The 23742-nt window shown below is 49.0% G+C and overlaps 5 protein-coding genes across 5 annotated transcripts; 3 read left to right on the forward strand and 2 right to left on the reverse strand.

The window, feature by feature from the left end:
* Positions 1 to 846: 846 nt before the first annotated feature.
* On the forward strand, positions 847 to 2130 carry V2A60_009017 (U4/U6-U5 snRNP complex subunit PRP3; the record flags this gene model as incomplete). Its single annotated transcript, XM_083260285.1, has 2 exons — positions 847 to 1477; positions 1529 to 2130. 2 exons carry the CDS (start codon positions 847 to 849, stop codon positions 2128 to 2130), a joined length of 1233 nt encoding a protein of 410 aa, XP_083116411.1.
* A 6127-nt stretch (positions 2131 to 8257) lies between these two features.
* Positions 8258 to 11380, forward strand: V2A60_009018 (DDHD domain-containing protein; the record flags this gene model as incomplete). Its single annotated transcript, XM_083260286.1, has 2 exons — positions 8258 to 9359; positions 10227 to 11380. 2 exons carry the CDS (start codon positions 8258 to 8260, stop codon positions 11378 to 11380), a joined length of 2256 nt encoding a protein of 751 aa, XP_083116412.1.
* Positions 11381 to 11657: 277 nt separating this feature from the next.
* Positions 11658 to 14603, reverse strand: V2A60_009019 (TFIIH/NER complex ATP-dependent 5'-3' DNA helicase subunit RAD3; the record flags this gene model as incomplete). The annotated part of the gene is made up of 11 exons (XM_083260287.1): positions 11658 to 12445; positions 12599 to 13019; positions 13112 to 13173; positions 13240 to 13570; positions 13631 to 13747; positions 13801 to 14054; positions 14113 to 14244; positions 14334 to 14353; positions 14419 to 14428; positions 14490 to 14530; positions 14587 to 14603. 11 exons carry the CDS (start codon positions 14601 to 14603, stop codon positions 11658 to 11660), a joined length of 2193 nt encoding a protein of 730 aa, XP_083116413.1.
* Positions 14604 to 17531: 2928 nt separating this feature from the next.
* Positions 17532 to 19337, forward strand: V2A60_009020 (tyrosine/serine/threonine protein phosphatase PPS1; the record flags this gene model as incomplete). The annotated part of the gene is made up of 1 exon (XM_083260288.1): positions 17532 to 19337. The coding sequence occupies one exon, from the start codon at positions 17532 to 17534 to the stop codon at positions 19335 to 19337; it is 1806 nt and encodes a 601-aa protein (XP_083116414.1).
* A 1040-nt stretch (positions 19338 to 20377) lies between these two features.
* V2A60_009021 (phosphoinositide binding protein ATG18) lies at positions 20378 to 21944 on the reverse strand (the record flags this gene model as incomplete). Its single annotated transcript, XM_083260289.1, has 4 exons — positions 20378 to 20426; positions 20494 to 21587; positions 21646 to 21800; positions 21884 to 21944. 4 exons carry the CDS (start codon positions 21942 to 21944, stop codon positions 20378 to 20380), a joined length of 1359 nt encoding a protein of 452 aa, XP_083116415.1.
* Positions 21945 to 23742: the final 1798 nt, after the last annotated feature.

Raw genomic sequence — 23742 nt, forward strand, 5'->3', positions numbered from 1 at the left:
TGATGCATTCGCAGGGTTGCTGGCGTAGTGCGACACTGGTCGGTTCCTCGGCCTTCGTGGAAGAGCCTCCTTTGCAAAGGTACTCTAGCTCTACTACGCTGCGGGGTATCGCACACAGCTGGGGCATAAAAAACGGCGATAAAGCCTTGCAATCGTCACTCAACGCATCTATGGCGAGACTGGGAGCATGAGGCTCTTGATGCAAAGACGAATGTCGGACGGCCACCTCTCGGCACAGTATACTGTCAATGTACGTGTGAGAAGCAAGAAATTCGGTACGCAGCATAATTTCCCTCACTGGTGAATCCGTAAGTAGCACACCTGTTCTGCGCCTTCTGCCTGCCTGCCTGGGCTATCTGACAGTGGAGCCTGCTAGACCCACCATGCATGTTCTCTCCTAATCGCGACGTACATTTTTTTTTGCGATCTCCAACACACGAACACCCAATCCATTCACACCCCCTCCCCACTGCTTGATCTTGCAGCATCGAACAACGAAACGGTGCATGCGAATGCGATATATACAAAAAAGGACGATCTTTCATTTACCAGCGCAGCAAGCGGTCTGTTACTGTCCACTCGAACGACGAGGCAGGGAGTCTTCTCTACGGCGAAATAGATATGGAGCGCCAATCGCTTTCAACGGCGCTTGGCCCACGACATGATTCAGCTTCCAGAATACAAAAAACAGATTCTTCTGCAGACCGTTTGGCTGCCCTGAAAGCTCGAGTTGCAGCCGCGACGGCCACCAGTAAAGCGAAGGGTGGCTTAAACGTTGGCCTGCACCCAGCTCTCGAAGATTTAGCATCATGGAAGCCTCAGAGCAAGGAGAGACACCCATTGAATATGGGGAGAACTGTGCCCTATGGTTCGAAGGGGTCCGCAACTGCGACAGCCACAGGCAGCGCAGATTCAACCACCGGCCGACGTAACCCGTACATTGACGAGTCTGCGGCAGCGCAGCCGTCCAACCGCCGAGGTCGCGAGCCTAAGCGCTTAGTATTTCACCAAAAGGGTAAATATATTCAACAGGCAAATGCCCTCCGGCGGCAAGAGGCGCTCGAGGCGATGAAGAAGCGCATCGCGGAGCAGACAAGAAAGGCTGGCATAGACGAAGATCTCGATACCGAAAAGAATTTTCTTGTTGAAGAACCACCTCTCGTTGAATGGTGGGATGAGGGCCTCATCTACGGGGATTCATACGATGCAATCGAGAGCCCTGACAATCTAAAGATTGCTTCGTCAGACAGTCTCGTCACAGAGTATGTTCAGCATCCTGTGGCGCTGGAACCTCCACAAGATCGCTTGGCTCCTGCACCGAAACCCATGTATCTTACGTCCAAAGAGCAAGCAAAGATCAGAAGACAACGGCGCATGGCAGAAGGGAAGGAGATGCAAGCGAAGATCAGGTTGGGGCTAGTGCCAGCGCCTCCTCCGAAGGTGAAGAAGGGTAATCTCATGCGTGTTCTTGGAGATGGTATGTTGCAGTACAAAGTGACCTTCTTGGCTATTGCTAACATTGCAACAGTGGCTGTGAAGGATCCGACGGCAGTAGAAGCCCGTGTGAATCGAGAAATCGCCGAGCGCCATCAAAAGCACGTTGAAACCAACGCGGAACGAAAATTAACAAAAGATCAAAGACATGATAAGTTAGCTGCAAACCAACAGAAGGATCTCGACAAAGGCATATATGTGCTTGTTATGAAAATCAACAGCTTGGCAAACGGCCAGCACCGCTACAAGATTGGTGTCAACGCAGAACAGCTTTCGTTGACAGGGACCTGCATCATGCACCCAAAATTCAACCTGCTGGTGGTCGAGGGCGGCTCATGGGCGATAAACAAATACAAGAAACTCATGCTCAACCGTATTGACTGGACTGAAAATGCGCCATCTAGAGACAGGGATGGCAAAGATGCCACCCGTGACTGGCTCCTGGCAGAGGATGCAAAAGGAGACCTCAAGGATATGTCTTTGAATCGATGTATGATAGTGTTCGAAGGCCAGCAAAAAGCTCGCGGTTTTCGTAAATGGGGTAGCAAGGTGTGCGAAACGGACGCAGAGGCTCGGGATGCCTTGTCCAGGGCAAAAATGGAGAGTTTTTGGACATTGGCAAGGGATATGGCATAGACATGGGTCAGGATAGCGCCTATAATATAGAATTTATATGCTCAAATAAATCGGACAATATTTGGAAATCATCGAGGCTTACAAGAGGAGAAGGTTGTTTTGCTTGAAGATCCAGAAAACACGTGTAATCAAATAATAGGAACTGATTGAAAGACAACAAAGTACGTTGTATGAATTCGTGGCTCGTACGGACCGGGCTTTTTTTCGCTCTAGTATTATAATCTGCTTACGTGATAAGACAGCCATGCAATCACGTCACGATGTAAGCTCAGTTCCTTGGTGGCTCAAAAACCTTGCATCTGGACATGTTGGCCGTTACAAGAGCCATATACCAATGGCCCGATGAAGGACGTGACTGAGAATGTAGGAACAGCCAAATCGAACTGATTCTGCCCATCGCCGCTCTGACTGAAGTCGCAGGTCACGTCGGTGGCTCGGGTCCGTCAGAATAACCTTGAGCAAGTAAAACGGATGCGGTGGGCTCCTAGCCTTATTTGCAGCAGGCACAGCAGCTTACCTCGAAGATATGGCCTCGCATGAGCATCAACACCACCCTATTGTCTGCCACAAAAAAAGAGAATTACTATTTGCTCTTCTGAGAGCAAACTTTGATTCCTTCTTCCATTCGAGGCATGTCTAGATTGCCCCATGCGAACTTTACATTGCAATTCCGGCAAGAGAGCCTATTAGACACGCTGCAGCCAGACTAAGGCTTTTGGGCGAAAAGCAGACGCTACTGATCCCTGAGAGCCGCTGCCAGTGATACCCCACGAAATTGTGTGGCATAAATACTTGGTGATTACGATGCAGATGATCAAGCTTGTGGGACAGCCATCGAAGATCTAGGTGTTCGGCCGACAATGGATTATGAGACGCCCAAACTGCAGGACTACGATGGAACATATACTTGCTCACAAACAACACCAAAGCTCGACAGTGTTGGAAGCTCGGCCGCCTTTTTCCAGATGTTCCAGTCCCAGGAACTAACAAGCGGAATGACGACAGACTCCCGAATAGAAATGCGAATGCTTACCTTTGTGCCCACCAAAGACCTATTCGATTGCGATCTAGCGGGCTTTTTACGAGGCATCTCCAATGAGTTTTGATTTGACTACGCTTTTCTTTCTTTTTGCCAGCAGGCCTTTACAGTTGCAAGCATGCTGCCATTGGGGGCGGATCACTTAGGTCCATACTCGACGGAGACCACCGTCATCAAATCAAAGACATCGTGCCCATGTGTTAGATGATCATTATCATGAAGGCACCGTTCTGATGAATGAACATACATGCTCGCAGAATATCAATGTTTCAGTTGATGCGATTCAGGTTTTTATTGGTAACGATATTGGGAAACATGGTTGCTTGTCGCGCATCCCGCGAAGAGCCGTGATATGAAGTGGCCCCCCGCGTGGGTTTCTCAGTGCTTGATTGGGAGTCTGACGTGGAAGATCTAACACTACCGATACGCGAATGCTGTTGGACTCCTCAAACATGTTGATCGTGAGTAGCGGGGCTGCCGGTGGTCTCGATCTAACTGACCATAGAGAGTATGTTGTAACAGTGCGAGCTGAAGTAGGCGACATAATTCTTCAGCCAGATAACAACAATTAATCGCAGCAGTACTATTCGAATGTGATCGTGATAAGGGTTTCTCATACCGGGAGATTTGAGTATTACGGATCAGACAAAAGCTGTTCGAAATTGTGAGCAAGCATAACACGTATGGGGCGGACACAGAACCGGGTGACTGTTTCACTATGCTAAGATAGACGCCAAGGCTGCTTGTATATAATTAGAGAGATACCGTATAAGTTAGAACAGGTATTTCTAGAGTATGAACTGTATCATGTGTAGTGCATAATGGCCATGGCATTAGTGTGAAATTCCAGGCGAATGTGCATGTTATATTCACCAGGCACTATGGCACGGTGATCACTCAAACCATGTGGTGTCTATCAATCATATTCGAGGCCTGAGCGTGCTTCTCCAAGTATGACACCTTCATATTACTGATTTTTTTTATTTTCATTCGAATTTTCAGTTTATATCTGCGAAGATTTTTCATTACCTCGCTACTTACGACAGCGCGCCATAGCAACGATAAATCTGTTCTTCCATTTTTCCCAGGTCTGACAGCGACAATCAAGTCGAATTAATGGTGAGTATGGTCAAGATCTATCGTTTCAATATCGAACCTCTTTGGGCATCCATCTTCCATGTGTCTTCATGATTGAGTTAGCCCTGCTCGTTGCAAGCCTGGACGACTGGGGTGGGCTCACCTTCGCAAAGTATCCTTACGCGCGAAGAAACGGCCACAAAATGTGCATCCATGATTTCGTTCCTTCATGTGTACACTTTGGTGGTGTCTCTGGAGGTCTGTTTTGCGAGCGAATTTCTTATCGCAGCCGTGGACATGGCAGTGGAAAGGATATTGACGCCGTTGATCGTGCGTTTCTAAGTGGGCTTTGTAGTTGTAGCTACGGGTGAACAGCTTTCCACAGCCTTCCACATCACACTTGAAGCTGCCCTCTTGATGTGCAGTGGAGGATTCAGCTTTTGTCTGGTTGCATGCGGGAGCGATTCCGTAGGTTGAGGCACTGTATTCAGCCACACTGCTCAGCTGCTCAGGTAAGCTATTGGTAGCCCAAGCCGTAGACCCAACATTTGACCGTGTGTGAGGTATTGCAGTATCCCCCAGAGAGTGACCCCAGCTCTGAAGCTGATTAGAAGTCCCGATGGGCTGGGTGTCGTGTGTGTTCATCGCAAGGGTATTGGCTGATTATTGTCAGTCGCTGCGGATGACGCGAGTACTGCGTTATGAAGGGTTTGTATACTCTGCAATTCGGATACGCGTAGATATCTATTATCTGCGACTGAATTATCACACATATGGAACTCTGTAAATCCTGTAGTGCTGTTTGTTCGCTGCTCTGTGTACTGTGGAACGTAGTTTCCAGCAAACGGCACATTCGGGCCCTCGACCTGGCTCGTGGAGTACACCCCTTCTGTCGTATTCTCCGCAGAGAACCGACCAGCCATAGCCGGAGCCGCGATTAAACCATGCCCATAACCTTCTAAATTGTAGGCTGGCTGCATATAATCTTCATAGTATGCCATCACTGCTGGTTCAGGGGGTGTCGTTGTCATGCTGGAGAGGCTCCGAGGATCAGTTGTATTCTTCAAAGTCTCCCGGGTTTTCGATCGCTTCTGACGCTTGTCGCTCGTTTCCATATTTCAAACTAGGATATCGAGTTTATTTGTCTGGGTAACAACCTTTTAAGTCAAAAGGCATACGCACAACTCGGAAGGAAACTGTTGGTTTCTCTGCGCTGAGCAGGCTGGAAGGTGAAGCCAGCAGTCCACGGTAAGTCAGTTATAACTTCAAGGTGTATTGAGAGATATCCGGTGTTGGTACATGAATCAGAGCGTCTGGCGGGTGATACAAATACCCAGGACCGTTCCCCCAAATCACTGCCTCTTATAACATGAAGGGAAATAACGGTTCATCGCTCGCCGGGCAGCGCTTTTTTTCGCGGCAATTCCTGCTAAAAATTGCAATACACCGGACCAGGTAGTTCCCACGAAACTATAAGAGTCTAAGGACTATAAATCGCAATGTTAAAGAACCGGGGTTAGGCGGATCACCCACCACTGGACTTGGCAGGCAGGGGCTGGGGCGTAGGCTTGAGAGACGATGGTGCGTGCATGGGCTACCTAGGCCTGGATACTTCAAGTATTGCACTTTTGTAATGCGTGTGGTATGGGAGTTTCTCCGTGTGTAAGTGGCCTTGCGGAGAACCGGCCAAGCAACCGGAAGGCCCGCCGACAAGTTGCCGTCGGCTGCGCATGTCCGGGCTAGCTTCGAAGTCCCGCTCTTCTTGTAACATCAGTATGCTTTGACGTGGAGGTTGCCTGCCTGTATATTGTAGTTATGTTATTGATTTCAACGTGACATGCAGATAGTGTAGCAGCTCTTCTCCCGACCTTCGTCATCTCAGCCACAACCATCTTAACCAATGCAAGTGGGCAACTAGCCGGTCAACACCAAAAAAAAAAAAACTCGAGAGTTATGACATACACCGACCAGTTTGTCGGCCTGGTTAGCGGAGACTTCTTCTGCGATTGCAATTCCCAGTAATGGTGGTGCCCAGCAGTTGTTATCTGGGAGTGCTTCGGTCAGGCCATGTATGCCAGGTGGTGCGTTGTTACTCTACCTTCAAACATATGCATCCCATCCTGTGCAGAGCGAGCGGGCTGGGCAGTACGATGCATCCGGAAAAGATGTCCACAAGCAATTGTCAAAAACGCCCTCCGGGTGGTTAGGAGGTTGCGTGGACACGGTGGACAGACAAGCGCATCTTCGAGCTGCTTACGGCTGTCGCCGCCTTATTGAAGTGCCGTGATGGTCGGGGCTTTGCTGATCAACGGCGAGTCTGGAAGGTTGCATGATAACTGTTTACAAAGTCAGTCTCGGCTATCCCCCATAGGGTCAATGAGGGCACATGTCCATGAGAGACTGGGTTGCTTTTCTACTTGGCAAGCCGCCTAGCCTCGTATTGGGGACGAATGCAGTGATCGTCTGGACTAATTAATCGAGCAGAAGGCCCGCATATTAGATGAATAGCATGTTTGCTATGTTAAAAATTCCGAAGCCGGTCGATTGGCGAGATCACCATTCAGGCACGTGTCCCTGTAGTGCTACAGTGCTGGGCCGTTTCGGCGTCGGCCGTTCTACCCAGTATGTGGTGGTTTATTCTGCTGGAAGCAAATTGGTTGTGATTCGCTGCCAGAGATGATGCTAATTTAGTGGCTGCATAAGTGCACGCCTTCGTCAATGCACGTCTCGTTGCAGCATGGTGGGACAAGTGTATATGCTGGCTAAGCGGGCCGGGATTATGGGCTTCGGATGGACTTTTGTGAGTGCGACGCCAAGTCATGCAACCGCAGGTAGGGCCAACGGTTAATTATTTGACAACGGGCGCTTCTAGCAGCCGGGACAAAGATGCCTGCTGACACGTTGCTCACCGCCGAAAGCACTTTTGCCATCGTTGTGCGGAGTAGATTTACGGGCCTTTTGTGTTGTGGCAGTGCCTGCTTGAGAGGCAAGGGGGGAAAGTAGCGGATGTGGTGATTGGTTGTCACGCACCAGTGCATCAATGTTGCATTGTAACACCATCGGGGGAGCACCCATAGCCAGAGACAGTCGCGCATTTGCGTTGTGTTGGAGAGACCAGCTGTGCCTCCCCCTTTCATGCGCTCCCATTCACCGAACACCGCAGGGCAACTCATCGCATAGCACGGAGTATATGTCGGATACTCCCGCTAGGTTCGCCGTCTACTCGCCCCGTAGCTGCCCCGTCGTTCTGCGAGAATTGGCACCGAACCATGTAGGGTAGCAACTGGGGATTACCTACACTGACAAGTAAGTACTTAAGTAGCATTGCACCACAAAGAGAGCACGGAGTAAGTGGGTTATTTAGTTCATAGTGGTGCTCAAGGCCCGTCGCGGCGGGCTAGCCTGTGCTGATTGGTTGACACCACCTACCAGTAACTACCAGTATACGTAGTAACAACCTATTTGCCTACCTATGTACTTACTTAGGTAGGTAGGTAGTGATTTGTAACTTGTAAGTATGAAGTGGATCATGCCCATAATATACTGCGTACGTACTTAAACACCACACACGATCAAGAGAGAAGAGAGATCATGCTACAAAATATGGCCAACAAAGACATGTCGACAAGTGGATAGCACAAACACAAGGATTTTCTGATGCCCATAGTCATGGGTAAAGTTGTCCTGCACCTCCGATGCGTTACTTCTAGTACTAAGTAAGTTAGTAGTTCCTACCTACTTTGGGTACAGAGGCTAAGAGGCAACTGGGCTGATATTCGGGGGCCCCACTACTAGGAGCAAGACAGGCTACAGCACGCCGCTAGTTAGCCTGACGCAGACACAAGTGACAGACAGCCTACTGGTAGAAGGTCGATTTCCCGTCTGCATATGCTAGTCGTTAACAATACCGGCGGACCATTTCACCACACTCAATCACCCCAAAGCCACGCATGGGAGCATCGAAACAACCGTCGGCTGATAGATAGCTGACTGAATTCGAGATCGCGCGCGATGGTGCTCGTCGAGCACACCTTCGATGCCAAATGTCGGCAGACCCCCGTAAGCTTCCCGATGAGGGACGGAGGGATGCCGTCGATCAAGGCACAGTTCTTCTATTCTTCGTCGATACCAATAGACGATCCCCTCTCCGCAAGCTCGCACACGGCAACCACGGATCAGAGAAGGTATAAAGAGCTACTGCGACCTTTCGGCCGAGGCGACAACAACGCATTGGAAACAGCATGGCTATCTCTGTCCACCATCGAACACCGCATTCGCCACGAGGCGCTGCGTTCCGGAAACCCCGGAAACAGATCACTAGTAAGACAGGATGCGGAATCTCGCGAAAAATTCGTACAAAGGGCAGCTTCAAAACACCGAAAACTTCACGCGGGGGTTCGGCGCGGTCAAGACATCATAGATCGCACCATGGCCGGCACAGGTGAGCCGCAAGAGCCGCAAGACGAATTATGCTGTCCCGAACTCCTGAAAGAGACAAAAAAGCAGCTCCAGAGAATGACATGCTCGCTAGCTAGGGTGATTGACCCGACACTCAGCCCAGAAGCCATTGCCAAAGACATAGCAGCGTTGGTAGCCCGCCACCATTTCGGCCAGCACGACGATGGATACTCCCGTGCAGCTACCTCGGGAACAGAGTCCCAAAGGACACACTCCAATAATTTTGGTACAAACCCACACCTGCAACGTTCCACGCCGAAGCAAATTCGTGTCGGTGGCATCATTAGTGCCGGAAATAGCCAGAGTAACCGTTCGTCCCCGGCGGGAATTGAGCGTCGCAAGCGATCAGATTCTCAGCTATCCGATGCCTCGAACAGAACAAATGAGATGACGAGGAACTCAGCACCACGCGACGGAATCACAGGGAAACCCTTTGCAAGAGTTGATACCTCGGGGCAAGGGCCCGAGCTCGTGGGCTCTCCAATACCGCACAACGAGGTCCCGTACGACGATGTGAAGGGTCTGCAGACGCAGACACAGCATCAATCACTTTGTGATAAAAAGCACAATGTTATAGGATCGCCGCATGACTGGGATCACGCGCCGGCTAGCAATTCGAATACAAAGGAACTAAAAACAGCACAAGTCACTGTCGGTATATCCAGACTGCATCTGGTGGATCTACCTGCTCTTCAGATGAAGCCCATTTATTGGTCACCAGTAAATGATGTAGCGGTTGTAACTAGAGCGACATGGTTTTACAGGCAAGTATCTCTATGAACTCGGCGTCAGCCTTCAGAGAATTTTTTTTAATAGTCAGAAAGGGATACAATGTTACCCGTTTCGACGGCAGTGGCCAACCAGCTAGAAGCTGGATATCAAGAATTGAAGCCTTGGACAGGCACCTGGACAGAAGAATTGCAATGCGCTCTCGAGGTCGGGGCTGCAGGCGAAGAAAAGGTCTCGTATCAACTGTGGCCCAAGCATCACAGGCCACTTGATGGATCAACCTCAGATGACTGCGAGCCGATTATATCATCTGATTTATTCTGCGCTGCACGATGCTTCCAGGGTGAAGCTGCCGCCAATGGCTCCACACACGTTCTCAATATGGAGAAGCAGCTTCCCAATCGTCCATTTGCGAGTTATCAAGTCGTGTATAAGGATTACAGGACCGCATTCCTATTGAAACCTGGCCTGGCGCCATCTTCATACCACGGTAGACGCCCCGTTGCAAAGATACTACGAGGGGCTACGGTAGGGCTGCCTGTTGTTCGTGGATTCGACAGACGCTCCTGGAATAGACGTCATGCCCATAAAAAAGCCGTTGTGATAGCAGAAGAAACACAGGCTGTTGATGCTCAAGACGAAGAAATATCAGCTGATTGCCCTGCTTGCGTAGCAGAAAAAGATCGTGGGCAAATCACAGACCTTGTGCTAGTTGCTCATGGTATTGGCCAAAAAATTGCAGAGAGGGTAGAAAGCTATCATTTCACACATGCAATTAATAGCTTTCGACGAGCCGTTAACATCGAGCTTGGTAACCCGACAATTCAGAATGTCCTCCGCGCAGATCAAAATGGCTTCATGATCCTACCGCTGAACTGGAGAGTCGGGCTATCGTTTGATAACGATGATGAGGCGCAAAAAGGGGCCAAGGACCTCGCGGGGGCATTCGATTTGAAAGACATTGAGCCGAGCACCATACCTGCGGTTAGAAGCATGATTTCAGACGTCATGTTCGATATCCCGTTCTACATGTCTCACCACAAGAATAAAATGATTAACGCCTTGGTTCGCGAAGCGAATCGTGTTTATCGACTATGGTGTCGAAACAACCCTGGATTCTCTGATAAAGGCAGAGTTCACTTGATTGCTCATTCGTTGGGTAGTGTCATGGCTGTCGATATACTATCCCGGCAGCCAACCAGCGTTCCGAAATTAAACCTCGCCACACAAACAGCACTGGAGGAGCAGCACTTCGAATTCAACACTACGAACCTATTCTTAGCTGGTAGCCCGGCTGGGTTCTTCCTATTACTAGAAAAGGGTGCACTTACGCCTCGCCGTGATCGGCCAAAACCAGGAGCGGATGATGGCGATGTAGTCGCAAAAGACGTGGTTGGGGAGGCTGGGACATTCGGATGTTTGGCCGTGGACAACGTGTACAATATCTTGGCTAAGGAGGATCCAATTGCATACTTATTGACCGGCGCAATTGACCCCTCCTATGCTTCAAGTCTCAAGGTTGCTTACGTACCAAGTGTTACGCCCTCGCTGATGAGCACTGTCAGGGATGCCATTAGGCAAGTGGTTCCTGGTCTGACCCCGGAGCCAGATCCGCTGGCTGTCGAACCGGAACGACCAATAGCAGCTCGTATGCCATCCCAACTGGAGCTTGAAATTCACAATTTTTCGAGAGAAGAAATTGCCGAGAAGAAGGCATATCTGCTGAATGATAACGGCCAGATTGATTGGTTTCTGCGTTCGTCTGGAGGCCCTCTCGAGATCCAATACTTGAATATGCTTAGCGCGCACACAAGTTATTGGACAAACCATGATTTCATTCGCATGGTGTGCTTGGAGATCGGCCGCAAACCCGGCCGCAGCCACACATTCCCGGCAATGAGAGCCGTCAAAAACTCGAAGCGCGACAGCAAAAAAGACGCACAGTAACTCGAGAATGATTGGATCTGCTTTTCCCATTTCGCTCTAGTTCTAAAAGACTTTTGGCTCATGTTACCGCTTTTTTTTCCGGCATGGGGCTCTAGAGGTGTCGAAAAGGATATCAGCTTGTTCTATCTTCATTATTTACTATCTGTATATATTTTTATCGATTTATTCACCAAAATTACTCGGCCATAATGATTGCATTGGGGCTTAGCAAGGAAGATATTCCTGTCGCAGTGCACGTATGCTACAAAACGTACATAACAGTGTGACCGAAGAAGAACTAAAAGCCCTCGAGCTCCATCATGTCCTGGTCCAAGTCCTCATCATCGAATTCGTAGTCATTATCCCCGCCCTGCATGGCAGCCAATTGCGCTGCCTTGATTGCCGCTGCCTCCTCTGCTTTGCGGGCCTCCTCACGATCCAGTACAGCTTTGCGCTCCAGATCTTCGTAGCCCCATGTACTGATACCCTCTTGCTCTTTAGCACGGAAGGGCTGCGCCATAGTCTTCAGAAAACGCCGAGCGCTGCTGAGAGCCATGTCGGTGCTGAGATTCACGTCGACATCCATGAGGCCCTGATTAATCCATTTCGGTAATTGTGGTCGTTTCTTTTGGAAACGCCTGTCTGCAAGCACCATGATTCCGTAGTCGTCCTTGCCTCGCAAGACACGTCCCAAGCATTGGGCAGCATGTCGCATGGCGTCAAAAGACAAAAAATCATTCTCCTTGATGCGGTATGTCTCTCGCAAGAACTCTAGTCTTGCCTTGAGAATTCGCGATTCCGTGTACTGAAAGGGAACGCCTATGCACAGCACGGTGCGACCGTACTGGTGATCGAAATCGATACCCTCTGAAACTTTGCCACGCGCGACGCAGAGTAAAATGGCGCCTCTTCCGTTACAACAAGCGGTTCTATAAGTCTCCAAAGCCAAAGATGTTTCCTGCGCATCAGGTGTCTCAACCAAGATGAGTTTGTATTTCCACACCTCATCAAGGATCCCCATTCCCTGCCACATACTAATGATAGATTCCATGTATAAATACGAAGGGAAGAAGACAACCAAGCCATCTGGTGTAATTTTGGCAAATTCTGTTAGTAAGTTTCCGTAGTTTCGAACGACACTAGGTTCATTTCGAACTTGAAAACTTGTTGAGATAGAGGCTTGATCGCTCCCTCTTGTCACAATCATCGGCAGGAAGGAGCGGCGGGCGAGTGTCATACTGTAGGACTCTTGAATCACAGTTGAAAAATCAAGCATTTTCGGATACATTTCCAGAGGCGAGATAGTTCCAGATGTGATGATGACCGAGTAAAAGCGATCAAAGACCGGCCGAATCGCAATTGCTGCGTCCAGACAGGTGAAATGGAGGATTGGATTTGGTACTTCAGCTGTATCCGATTCGTACGGTTCCAAAATCAACAAAAACCCCTTTTCGTAGGTGGCGACTAGCGTGGCAAATGTCGCAACCTCTTGAAGAGGTTGATAATCTTCTATATTGGTGAGCTCCAAAGTCCGCACGAGCGAGGTTAAACGCTCTGCACAGAAACCAAGAGGTTTCTTCTCAATGAAAGTGTGCTCCTTAAGATGCGCAAGAAACGACAGGGGCGTCTCTGAGATGACCTGGCGGACTTTCATTCGTGTCTATTCTCTGGTCAGCGGCTGCGGTGTGGGTTCGATTTGGAAAAAAGTCTGCCTGCCTTCAAGTATTCGATAAATCGCTGCAAGAAAGAAACGAAATGCTCCGCCCTGCGAATATTGCCTGGAACTGCTTCTTTCAGTAGCTCTTCGGGCAGCACTAAGATCCATAGCAATTAGCTTGCCTGCGCCAGAAAGCTCTACGAAGTGCTGGAATGATGACTACCTGGATTTGCCATGAAAGCATCTTCCTGTCTGGCTTCATCAGCCTCTCTCAAACCTTGAACCAGCTTCTCATATTCATTTTGTAGCTGCTCTTGGTCCGTTTCGCGCATGTCGGCAATCTTCTGCTTGAGACTTTGGGCGCCCCGTGTTGCCCGTCGTAGCGACTCTTCTGTAATATCGGTGCTTAGTGATTCGATGCATACATTATCGATGTTGTGTGCTTCATCAAACACGACGATGCAGTCTTTGGAAAAGTCTTTGGAGACCCTTTCTGCAATCTTCGGATCCAGGAGATAATGGTAGGAGAAAATGACAACATTGCAATATTGCATCTGGAAACAATCCACGAGTTAGCAGATACAGGGAGACTGTTAGACAAATCCAGCACGCACCATACGACGCGCCGTAAAGTATGGGCATTGCTTATGGTCTTCTCCGTAGCGCAGGATGCCATCAAACGTCCAGACGCCATTGGGAATGAGATTGTGCGGCTCGAGTAAATCAAGGTTCTGTGAAAGTTAGTAAGAGAAGGTAAAGCAGATAGAACGGAATAAACGTGTACATCATGATAAACGCACAGATCTACGTCTTCGCCTCGCTCTTTCTTTTCTTTGACAAAACCTGCTGTCAAACTTCGACATCGGGCGTCAACCACAGCTCCACTCTTCTCTCGCTTGACAGAAGGGTGAAGGCACAAGTTCTTTCGGCTCGTCAAGCCAAGCCCTCGAAAGTCTTCTTCGTAGCCTAGTTGTTCAGTGCGGTATTTCATCAACGCTTCTAGTTCCATCAGTGCCTTTTCGATTTCAGACATTGTACCTGTGATCAACGCATGAGTATATAGGGCATACGGGTCTCTTGGATGTCTGGAACGCACGAGAGCAATAGATGAGTTTCCGCTTCTCAGGCATGAATTGTTGATAGGCAACGATGAGAGACAGTAGTGAGACTGTCTTTCCTGTACCCGAAGGCATTTCAAGCACGCAGTGGCCACCCGCATCGAGAGTCTCTGTAACAGCAGAGTTAGCTGACTACTTTTGCACGGAATTCTGGTAGATGCGTGGTTGGGAACTGTAGTGTGACGACGAGAGATCGTACTTTTCAAATCACACATATAGCTGACGAGTTGAAAGCAACGTTAGTACGTATAAAGAATAGCAAGTCCGATATGGCCTAGACGTACGCATATTGCTCTGCGAATGACACATAATGTTAGTGGAGCGGATGGTGCATGATGAAGCGAGCCTGACAAACCTGGGTAGATTCGCGGGTAAGGGAAGAGGACAGGAAGATCCCTAAAATAGTTAATCGATGATTGAAAGACAGATAATTAAATGTGAAAAGATCTTACCCAATGTAGAACTTCATTCTGACAGATTGATAGCGGAATCTGGATTGTAGTCAAACCTCAGAGGCCCAGCAGCCAGACAATCACGTTTGATCCCAGGAGACGTGAAGCTTGCTAGAAGGCAAAACGCCAGCGATCGCGGAATCACGTGACTTTTGACTTTACATGCAGGGGCCGAGCAGTCGTTGACGGCGCAGAATAAATTGCTAGAGTGAACCGGCGGTCTTCTTGAGAAACTGCCCGCCAGACATTGTAGACTCCTTTCCTCAAACATTGGCGTGGTATTTGAGTGCTCGTGGTGGAACGTTCTTGGGGACGGCTACGTACCAGCGACCTGGGGCCTGATCGGCAGTCTGCCTGCACTGGATCCAATAAGCAGGACTCTTCGGTGCTTGATAAGTAGGACAGCAAGTCGGGATTATGGGTGAAATCAGAAACAAACAATAAAAGTATAAAACTGAATGTACGTAATATGCAATTGGCATTTTTGTCTTTCCAGCGTCCTAGTACTCTCATCGTTGTTAACGTACAGACCGGCCCCGACGTGTGCCCAAGTTCCTACACGGGAGGTATTTTCTGACATGACCTCTGATATGACCACTAACATGTTCATGTATTCCGATATATCTTTAAGCATGTTGCTAATGCGGAGTGGCCTTTGAATATTTTCAAAATTTGCAACACACGTCTTCCGAGCTTCTTATCGGTGGAACATGCGTCAAAACATTACCTTATACTTAAATGCTATAGTGCTATGTAGGGCATGCCAGGTACTTAGAAACACATCCCTCGCACCTGGGTACAAGCATAAGTAGGTACCTACCCCGGCGATACCATCCGACCTTGGCACTTCCCAGTTGCACCGATTCAGTGACAATATACCCAAACAACACTGTCGTGGATGCCTTTCCCTGCAAGTTAAGCACTTCAGTCCCCATCAAAGCACATATAGTTGATCATCGCCCAGTATATGATTGCTTCGGATGTTTGACTTAGGCTACCAATAGCCTTGAGCGTTTATGTAGCAGGCAACAGGGTAGGGTAGTTGGGTACCTGGTAGAGGCACACGACCATGATAGTGAAGGTGGAGGTTTCCCCGCAGGTCGACTTTAAGTAGGTAGGTAGGTAGTACATACTGACCAGCCTTCTTAATGAGGTACTTACCCACGATGCCACGTACAGGTAGGTAGCCCCTTGCCCCCATACCTTAGGTACTCATGGGAGGGACTTACGCGAGAGGGGGTTTGGGGGGGTTGTTCTGACATGCCCAAAAAATGGAACTTCTACTACCATTTTTTTTTTTTTTTTGGATTTCGATAGGGTCAAGGGGAATTCTAGCATATTTTTTGGCCTTTTTGACATGCCCCTCGATAGGTGTAGGCCAGGTCTGCAGGCGTATAAACTATGTCTGTAGAGAATTCATTTCCAAGGATTGTCAGAGGCATGTCAGAGAACAACCTCCTCCTCGTACCTGGTAAGTAACTACCTTAAGGTACGGAGGCAAGGAGGGTACTTGCAAGTGGCGTGGTAGTCACCATAGCATACTTAGCTACCTAGGTATCTACCTAGGTAGGTAGGTACCTAAGTAGGTACACCTTTGCAGAGTCGATGTTCGAGAGCCCCTCCTTTGGCTGGCCGCCCTTGGCCAGCCGATCTGCATGTACAGTCTGTTCACTCCTTGCCATTCCCAGCCAAGCGCCAGAGCTGGGTGTAGGCAAACGCCAACCAGGTGACGACGACAAGCTCTTGTTATTGCAATCGTGACAGGTGGGCGAGCCCATTCATCAATGCGACTACAGAAGCTCAGAAAACGCATAAGTGGAGGAAAACACGCTCGTAGTGAGTGAGCGATGTACCAATATCGGCACCACACTTTGGTCAGAAAGGCGACAGTCCCAACCCCCAAACAAAACCACGATAGACAGCCCCAGCCCGTCCGGACCCCGCCTTGCTACTTCTGCATGGCGGCCGCTATCGCGCACTAAAGCTCGTCGCCCACCACACCAACTCAAGCAAGCCTGGACGCCAAGTGAGACTTTGAGCTGGTCCATTGGCCCATCTTCCATCCTACCCTTGCCGCCATCACGCTGTGGAAACTGGAGGAGGTGGGCTTGTGGCAGTCGGTGGCTGCGTTATCACCCAATCCACGCGGTTGAACAGCCCAACTTCTGCCAGGTCGTGTGTCTCCTTGACTTGACCTTGCCGCTGGCGGCGTCGCTCCAAACCGCCTTCAAACATAACAAGGCCGCCGCCTTCTGTGCAACCCTTAGGACACCCCATCTTTTCCTCTCTCTTATTACCCTTTCCCCCCGCTCGTCATCGTCCAACCTTCTTCACAACCAGGGTTAATTTTGCCTCTGTTGTCACCTGCCTTTTATTCTGCCAGGCTCAACATTTTGGCACCGGCCCATTGTTGACGGGGCCACCGCTCTTTCCGCGCCCACAAGTCCAGCATCCTCCTCCAATTTGGCCCGCTGCCATTTGACAGCTTCAATCTAAGTACGACCTGGCGCTTGCCGCCGAGTCCTAGATAGCAGGTGACGTCTTGGAATCCCTTAACCTTGTCAACACTTCTTTCTTCTCTTCGGCCCGGAGGTGCTTGTCTTCCTGTATGTGCAATGCAAAACGGTGGCCACGCTTTGGACCAACCCTTACATCGGCTGTACTTCCAAGCTATTACATATACTAACACTTCCCTTAGCTCTCATCTTCCAACGCGGAGGCTTTCCCGAGTTACCCTGTGTATTTCCATTATACCAGGCATGTTTTGTAGCGCGGTTGCAATTAAGTCATATTCATCATGTGAGCTCTCGTTCTGAGCTGTGAATGCGCCCTCATCTAATTCTCGTCACCTCTAGACATCGACTGCTAAGTCAATCGATATAGTCGCAATATATTAATGCGACCCTGCTGTCTTGCTGTCTTCAACTCGAGCTTAAACCGAACAGATGGCCACCATTGCCGTGCCTAGACCTATCCCTCCCCACCGTCCTGCCTCCACTATCGACGTTGACGCTGATACCATCACCCCGCCGCCCTCTCTCGAGACGTCTGCACAGTCTCCTTCGCCACAACATACCGCTCTACCAAACAAGCATATTCCGGCATGCCCTACAGGGCCTGCTAAATATGCGGACCTAGATACACCTCCACCATCCCCAGGAGGTGCGAATGAATTTCGCCAAACATCACTGTTATACCCTCCGGACAACTATGCCAAAACCGTGGCCGGAACCCTAGTGATATACGAAATCGAGTCCTCGCAGGTCGCTGAGGCCTTAGATCACGCAGCCGGCCAGTCACTTCCCGCACCATCTGTCGTCTTCCCATGGCTACACGGCTTGCATCCCCACAACCATATGCAACAAACATTCTTTACAGGCCGTCGAGGGTCAATTATTAAACCGCCAGCTGGCTTCAGAGGAGTCACTCTCATCAAAGCCGATGGTGACCTTTCCAATAGTCGCCTCAAGGGCGCTGTCAGCCCTGATGAAATCATGAAGACTAGCCCTACGGCTGAGTTCTTGGACCCTGACCCTGCGGATGGCTTCTCCGTCCGAAACTTTCAAATTCAGGTCGCCAAAATGGCCCTTGTATCTGACATCATAATTTATGGCGAAAATGCACCTCAAACTAGGCGAATGGCCTGGGATATTGCCGCTGCGCAGAAGCGATGGCAAGAGCAGAACAGCATGCACGCAGATGGCATTCAATATTACAATTGCTTTGTTTGTATCTGTCCATTTTCCGATTTTGAACGAAACCATGGCGAGCTGGTTGCTGTTGATGCTGCAGGTCGTCTAACCGGCCAAGTCCTGGATCTAGTTCACCAGGAACGCAGAGAGATGTGGGACATGACAATCGCATCCGAGATATCAAGGAACGTTTACATGGGCCCCACTCCAGAACCAGGTAGTATTGATGAGCAACGCTTTGACATCTTCATCGAATGTAGTGACCTGGGTAGAATGAACCCCGAGTCGCTGAAGCGGGTTGCCAAATGTTCTGCTGCAAAAGTGTGCCAGGTCTTTCACGAGTTTCCGTCCTCAGGGAGCATACTGCCGCCCACATATTCTCAGACAGAAGCTGACGGCATTTTGGATACTTGCAAGTGGCTATATCATATTTCGCATGGCACACTTCCAGACGCTGAAACTACTGAAGACAAAGATGGAGATAGAGAGACGTGTTCCGACGAAGAAGGGAGCGATCAAAAACTTCAACCTCGCAGAATCCTGATTCACTGCGCCGACGGCTATACTGAATCTAGTATGTTAGGGATAGCATATTTCAGCTATAGCTCCGGGCTTGCAGTGCCAGCTGCATGGTTAAACCTTCACACGAAGAAACTGCGCAACTTTTTCGCCTATCCTACTGATGTCGCCCTTCTGAAAACCATCTCACCTCGCCTCCTTCGTGAGTCACCGGAATCCAAGGGTAAAGAGACCAGAGACCTTATGGCTCTAGCGAGGAATGAACCTAATTGGTTTTGTAGCCTGGATGGCTCATTACCTAGTCGCATCCTCGATTATTTATATCTCGGCAATCTCGGACATGCCAACAATCCATCTCTCCTACGAGACATGGGGATACGACAGATTCTGTCAGTCGGCGAGACTGCGTCTTGGCGCGAAGGCGATTTAGAAGACTGGGGAGAAGATAATGTTTGTATTGTCCAAGGGGTACAAGACAACGGCATTGATCCATTGACAAACGAATTCCAAAGATGCCTCGATTTTATCGGTAAGTACTAGGAGAGGTCGACTTTCATCTATCGCACCGCCTAACTAATATAGAACGCGGTAAACAACAAGGGACGGCAACTTTAGTCCATTGCCGCGTTGGCGTTTCACGAAGTGCGACTATTTGCATTGCTGAGGTTATGCGAGTCCTTGGACTCTCATTTCCACGAGCTTATTGTTTTGTGAGAGCCCGACGATTGAACGTTATCATACAACCGCATTTACGATTTGCATATGAGCTGTTACAATGGGAGCAGACTCTACTGCAGACTGGCGATGAACGAGGAACTTTTAGACGAGAACTCGAATGGGCTGAAATCACGCGAGAAATCGCGCTGATGAACAGGCCATATTCCAGATGAATGGGAAAAAAGAGAGGCCGAAACACGAGCTCTGTCAGCTGTACTGTTTGTAATCAGGCACATGATTATTATTTGCGTGGCGCATGGCGAATGAATTTCAGCTACGGTGTCGGCATGTTCAAGGGCAAAATTGCAAAAAATTCTGTTTTGGGGATCTTGATGGGAATAGTATGCTTTCCTGCCTTTTGATGGAACGACCGCAGCACCTGGGTACCGAAAATCTTTAGTGTTAAGTCATGCTTGTTTGGATGCTTTCTATGATAATGGCTGGGATCGCCAACGCAGCATTACTATATGATATTCTAGGCTCGTGTATGTACCATTGAAGTTTGGTTCTATTTTATGTATTTGAACGCCGAGCGATTGTTCCAAATGAAGAGATGAATTCTGTTCGATTTTCAGGCTGTGCCACCACGACCGATGGTGGAAGGAATTGGCACATTCAATGCATCATGCCATCAGATGACAATATATGAGCAGATGCGAAATGAGATAGAATGCTTCCTGGCGACACTGTAGAAAGGAAACAAAGGAAACAAAGGAAACAAAGAAGCTTGGCTACTCGGAAGCCATGCTATTCTCGTGGCGGGTGCTCGTCATCGCACACGACAGTGGTGTAGAAGGAAGGGAGCGACGGCACGTACACCAATTCAACAGCGCTGCTCGTTATAGTAAGCGAAGTCCCCGCTATCAAACGCCATACGATGAGCCATCAATTTTGTCATCTCCTTCGAGAACACTGCCATCGCACTTCGTCAGCAAATGAGACGAGAGGTACACAGCCATAAAGACTAGGCACGACTTACGAGAACTGTTTGACGAGATAGCCCTCACCGCCATTCTCCATGTCAATATTGTAGACGTAGAATCCGCCATCGCTAGTTACTACCATGACTTGAGGGCTACTACTGCTCATGGCGACAACACTACGTAAAGGGCTTGCAAGCGAGCCACCAGCGTAGCGCGAACTATTGGGTGCAGCTGTTGATTTAGGAATCTTGATGAATGCAAAATCTCTGATGGGCTCCCACATCTCAGTGACTGATTGTGGAAGATACGTGCCCATCACGCCCGCGACGCCTCGGCCCATGATTTGAGATGACCGGCGGAGCATATTGCTGAAAGAGCCACTCTGTCTTCGATTGGCAGTGTTACTAGAGCCGTTAGCAAGCTCTGCCATCTCACTTCTTGGTGATTCGGCGGCACTATCACCCGGGGACCCTCCTTCGTCTTGCGTACGGCCACGCGACCATCGATCTTGTCTAGGGGACCCAGGTGGCTCAATCGGTGCACCCCCCGGAGTACTGTTACCTGGAGGTGCTCCCAAACGGAAAATATGAATTGTATCGGAAGTCGAAGAAACACAGAGCAACGTAGAACTCAGATTAAACGACATGCTGTATATGGTTGACGGGTATGTGCCACGACGGAACTGATACAGTTTCTGGCCACGAGGTACGGAAAACACTCGAATAATCGTACCAGTCTCACTAGCTGTCGCAAGGAGGGTCCCGTCGTTGTTAAGGCATATGCTGCAGAGCGGCGAGCGGTGGGCCTCGATCACGTTGACAGCTTTGAGAGTGAGTGTATCGAACACAAGAACATCACCTGCGGTTGGAGCCACATAAGTTGACTGAGGCGGCGCATGAGCAGGCCTTCTAGCATCATTGTCTTCTCGTGGTTTCGGTAGTGGATATGCGATGAAACAGTTTTCGGACGACGGCGATAAGGCACAGATGGCTGATGGGTTGGGGGATGTTGGTATAGTGTAGATGAGAGACATGTTGCTAATATCGTAGAGGTAAATCTCCTCTTCGAGTACGACGGCCAAGCGCTTGCGGTTGAGGCGCACTGCCAGTACGGCGGAAGGGAAAGTGAGCTCGCATATTACCGAAGCTCTCTAGGATGAAAAAAGGGTCAACAATCGGCGCACTGAGCATCCTTGTTTAGAAGCGCACCTTTGTGTTTTGAATTACTAGATGGCGGGGAGACAGAATTAAAGCAACGAGAGAAGTAGAGAATAGCATCTCAATGATCGAAATGTTGCCATCGTCGCTGCTAAAGATGCGAGAAAATGGGTCGGTGTGGTAGATTCGGAAGCCTTTCGAGGTACCTGTCAGCCGTTAGTGAGAGGCATCATGATGATGTGGAAAAGATCCTCGAAACGCAGACGCTGAAGCTAACTGAGGTACGTACCAACAGCAAGACAGCTGTGGTCCTGATTGAAGGTGATAAAATTGAGCGTCGGGCTCGCCATAATGGACGGCCCTCGGCAACGACAGATTTGCGCAAGGCTGGGCGGTGGTGAATACGCGTGGTTGCGACGGCGGCGGTGCGCGGTTTGGCAGTGCTGCTGTTTTGAGGCTTCTTGATGCCGCGAAACTGGTGGCGAAGGGGTACGAAGTTGATCTGAAGAGATGGCGAAGCAAATGGACGGACAGCCAGGCAGTCAAATGACGAGCAAATGCGCACGTGGAGAGATGGCTGGGAAGCTTAAGGTATGTACCCCGATAGCCACACCTGACAATCCGTCCCTTCCAAATTCGGCTCTGGTAGGAAACCTGAGCTAGCGCTACTTTAACTATCCGAGCTGATCAAAGATGGTCAGACAGAAAAGCCTGCGATGTATTTAGAAAGTGTTTCTATTTTATTTCACTTGACGTTCAATAATATTATACAAGGTTAAATAATGTTATTCAATACTACCAGTAAAATAGAATAACTACTACTTTTAAATATGATTTATAGAAACATTGCTCTAAAACTAATTAGCTTTATATAAGCTACCTAACTCTATTAAATACTTTAATGAATTATAGTAGACCGAGAAGAGAGAAATAGTTACATATACATACCCGACGCTCAATGCAGCAAAATATAGATCAAGTTTTCTTAATTCGTTTTTGAAATACAGACATATTTATAGAGTGCTGAGCCTTCAGTAGTAACTTTACTCCATAGTGTGCGGGGTCTGCACTTGGCACGTGATATCAACGTCATCCACGTGAAGTTTCTCTATCGTTGCTCTCAATTGATCGACAAATCCCCAAGATCTACACAAGACGAGTGTCGAGGCGAAAACACCTAAACGCGGTACCAGTCCATCAAGCGTGATGAAGTCAATGTAGGTCCTCGGGGCTATTTTAAAAATTCGTGGTTCGATAGCCTCGTGCAGGATGGGGCCAGGGCAGGCGACTGAAGCTGCCGAGCACAATGGTAATCATCTTTGCAGAGATATCGGACAAGTCGATGTTTTTTTTCTCTTTGATGTGTCGCTTTGAAAATTTGCTCATTCACACTCTCTGTCGAAAAGTATGCCCCAAAGCAAACGGGGACTGGCATCTTGGAGTCTAGATCTGGATGACCTCTGGAGACAGTTTCCAGTACTCTCAATATTTCATTACCAGTTCACTTCTCTATTTGCATTTAGGTCCAATTCTTGAGTGAACCGTATCAACTATCGCAGACGTTGCGCGAGCCTCGTACGCCCCGACCCGGACGGACATGACGAATGATACGCTTCATTTGGGAACGACTATACAAGTCAACAGCGATGCTTTCAATGAAATCAAAGGCTCTCAAACTGATGTAACGTCCTCAGAGAACTTGAGCAGGACAATATCGCCAGTCGAGCCAGATACGAGTAGTGACAGTCTCTATCTGCTCTCGTGCGGCCGTTGTACGTACTGGCAGATTAACTGCGAACAATGTAATACGCCGAGCTCACGCGATCTGTCATCAAGAGTCTAACACCAGTTTGGAAACAAGTCTGCATTTGGAGTATTATGCACGTTGACGTCTTTATCAGCCTGATGATTATCAAATCAGAAGCATGTCAAGATGGAGCATCATAGGCATTCAGACTTTTTGAAGCTCAACCATGTTGCTATCTGAGCAAAGTCTATAGACTGGCAGCATCCACGATCGAAAAACTGAATTACCTCATTAGTCACATAATATAAATTCCAACATATTGAAAATTGTACAAGAGTAAGGCATCACCCTGGTGTGCGTAATTCGATCGCCTTACCTAATCAGCTTTGGCAAACGGCCCG

Source organism: Cordyceps javanica, chromosome 6 (assembly GCF_051103115.1).
Source record: "Cordyceps javanica chromosome 6, complete sequence".
In the NCBI taxonomy this organism is placed as follows: domain Eukaryota; kingdom Fungi; phylum Ascomycota; class Sordariomycetes; order Hypocreales; family Cordycipitaceae; genus Cordyceps; species Cordyceps javanica.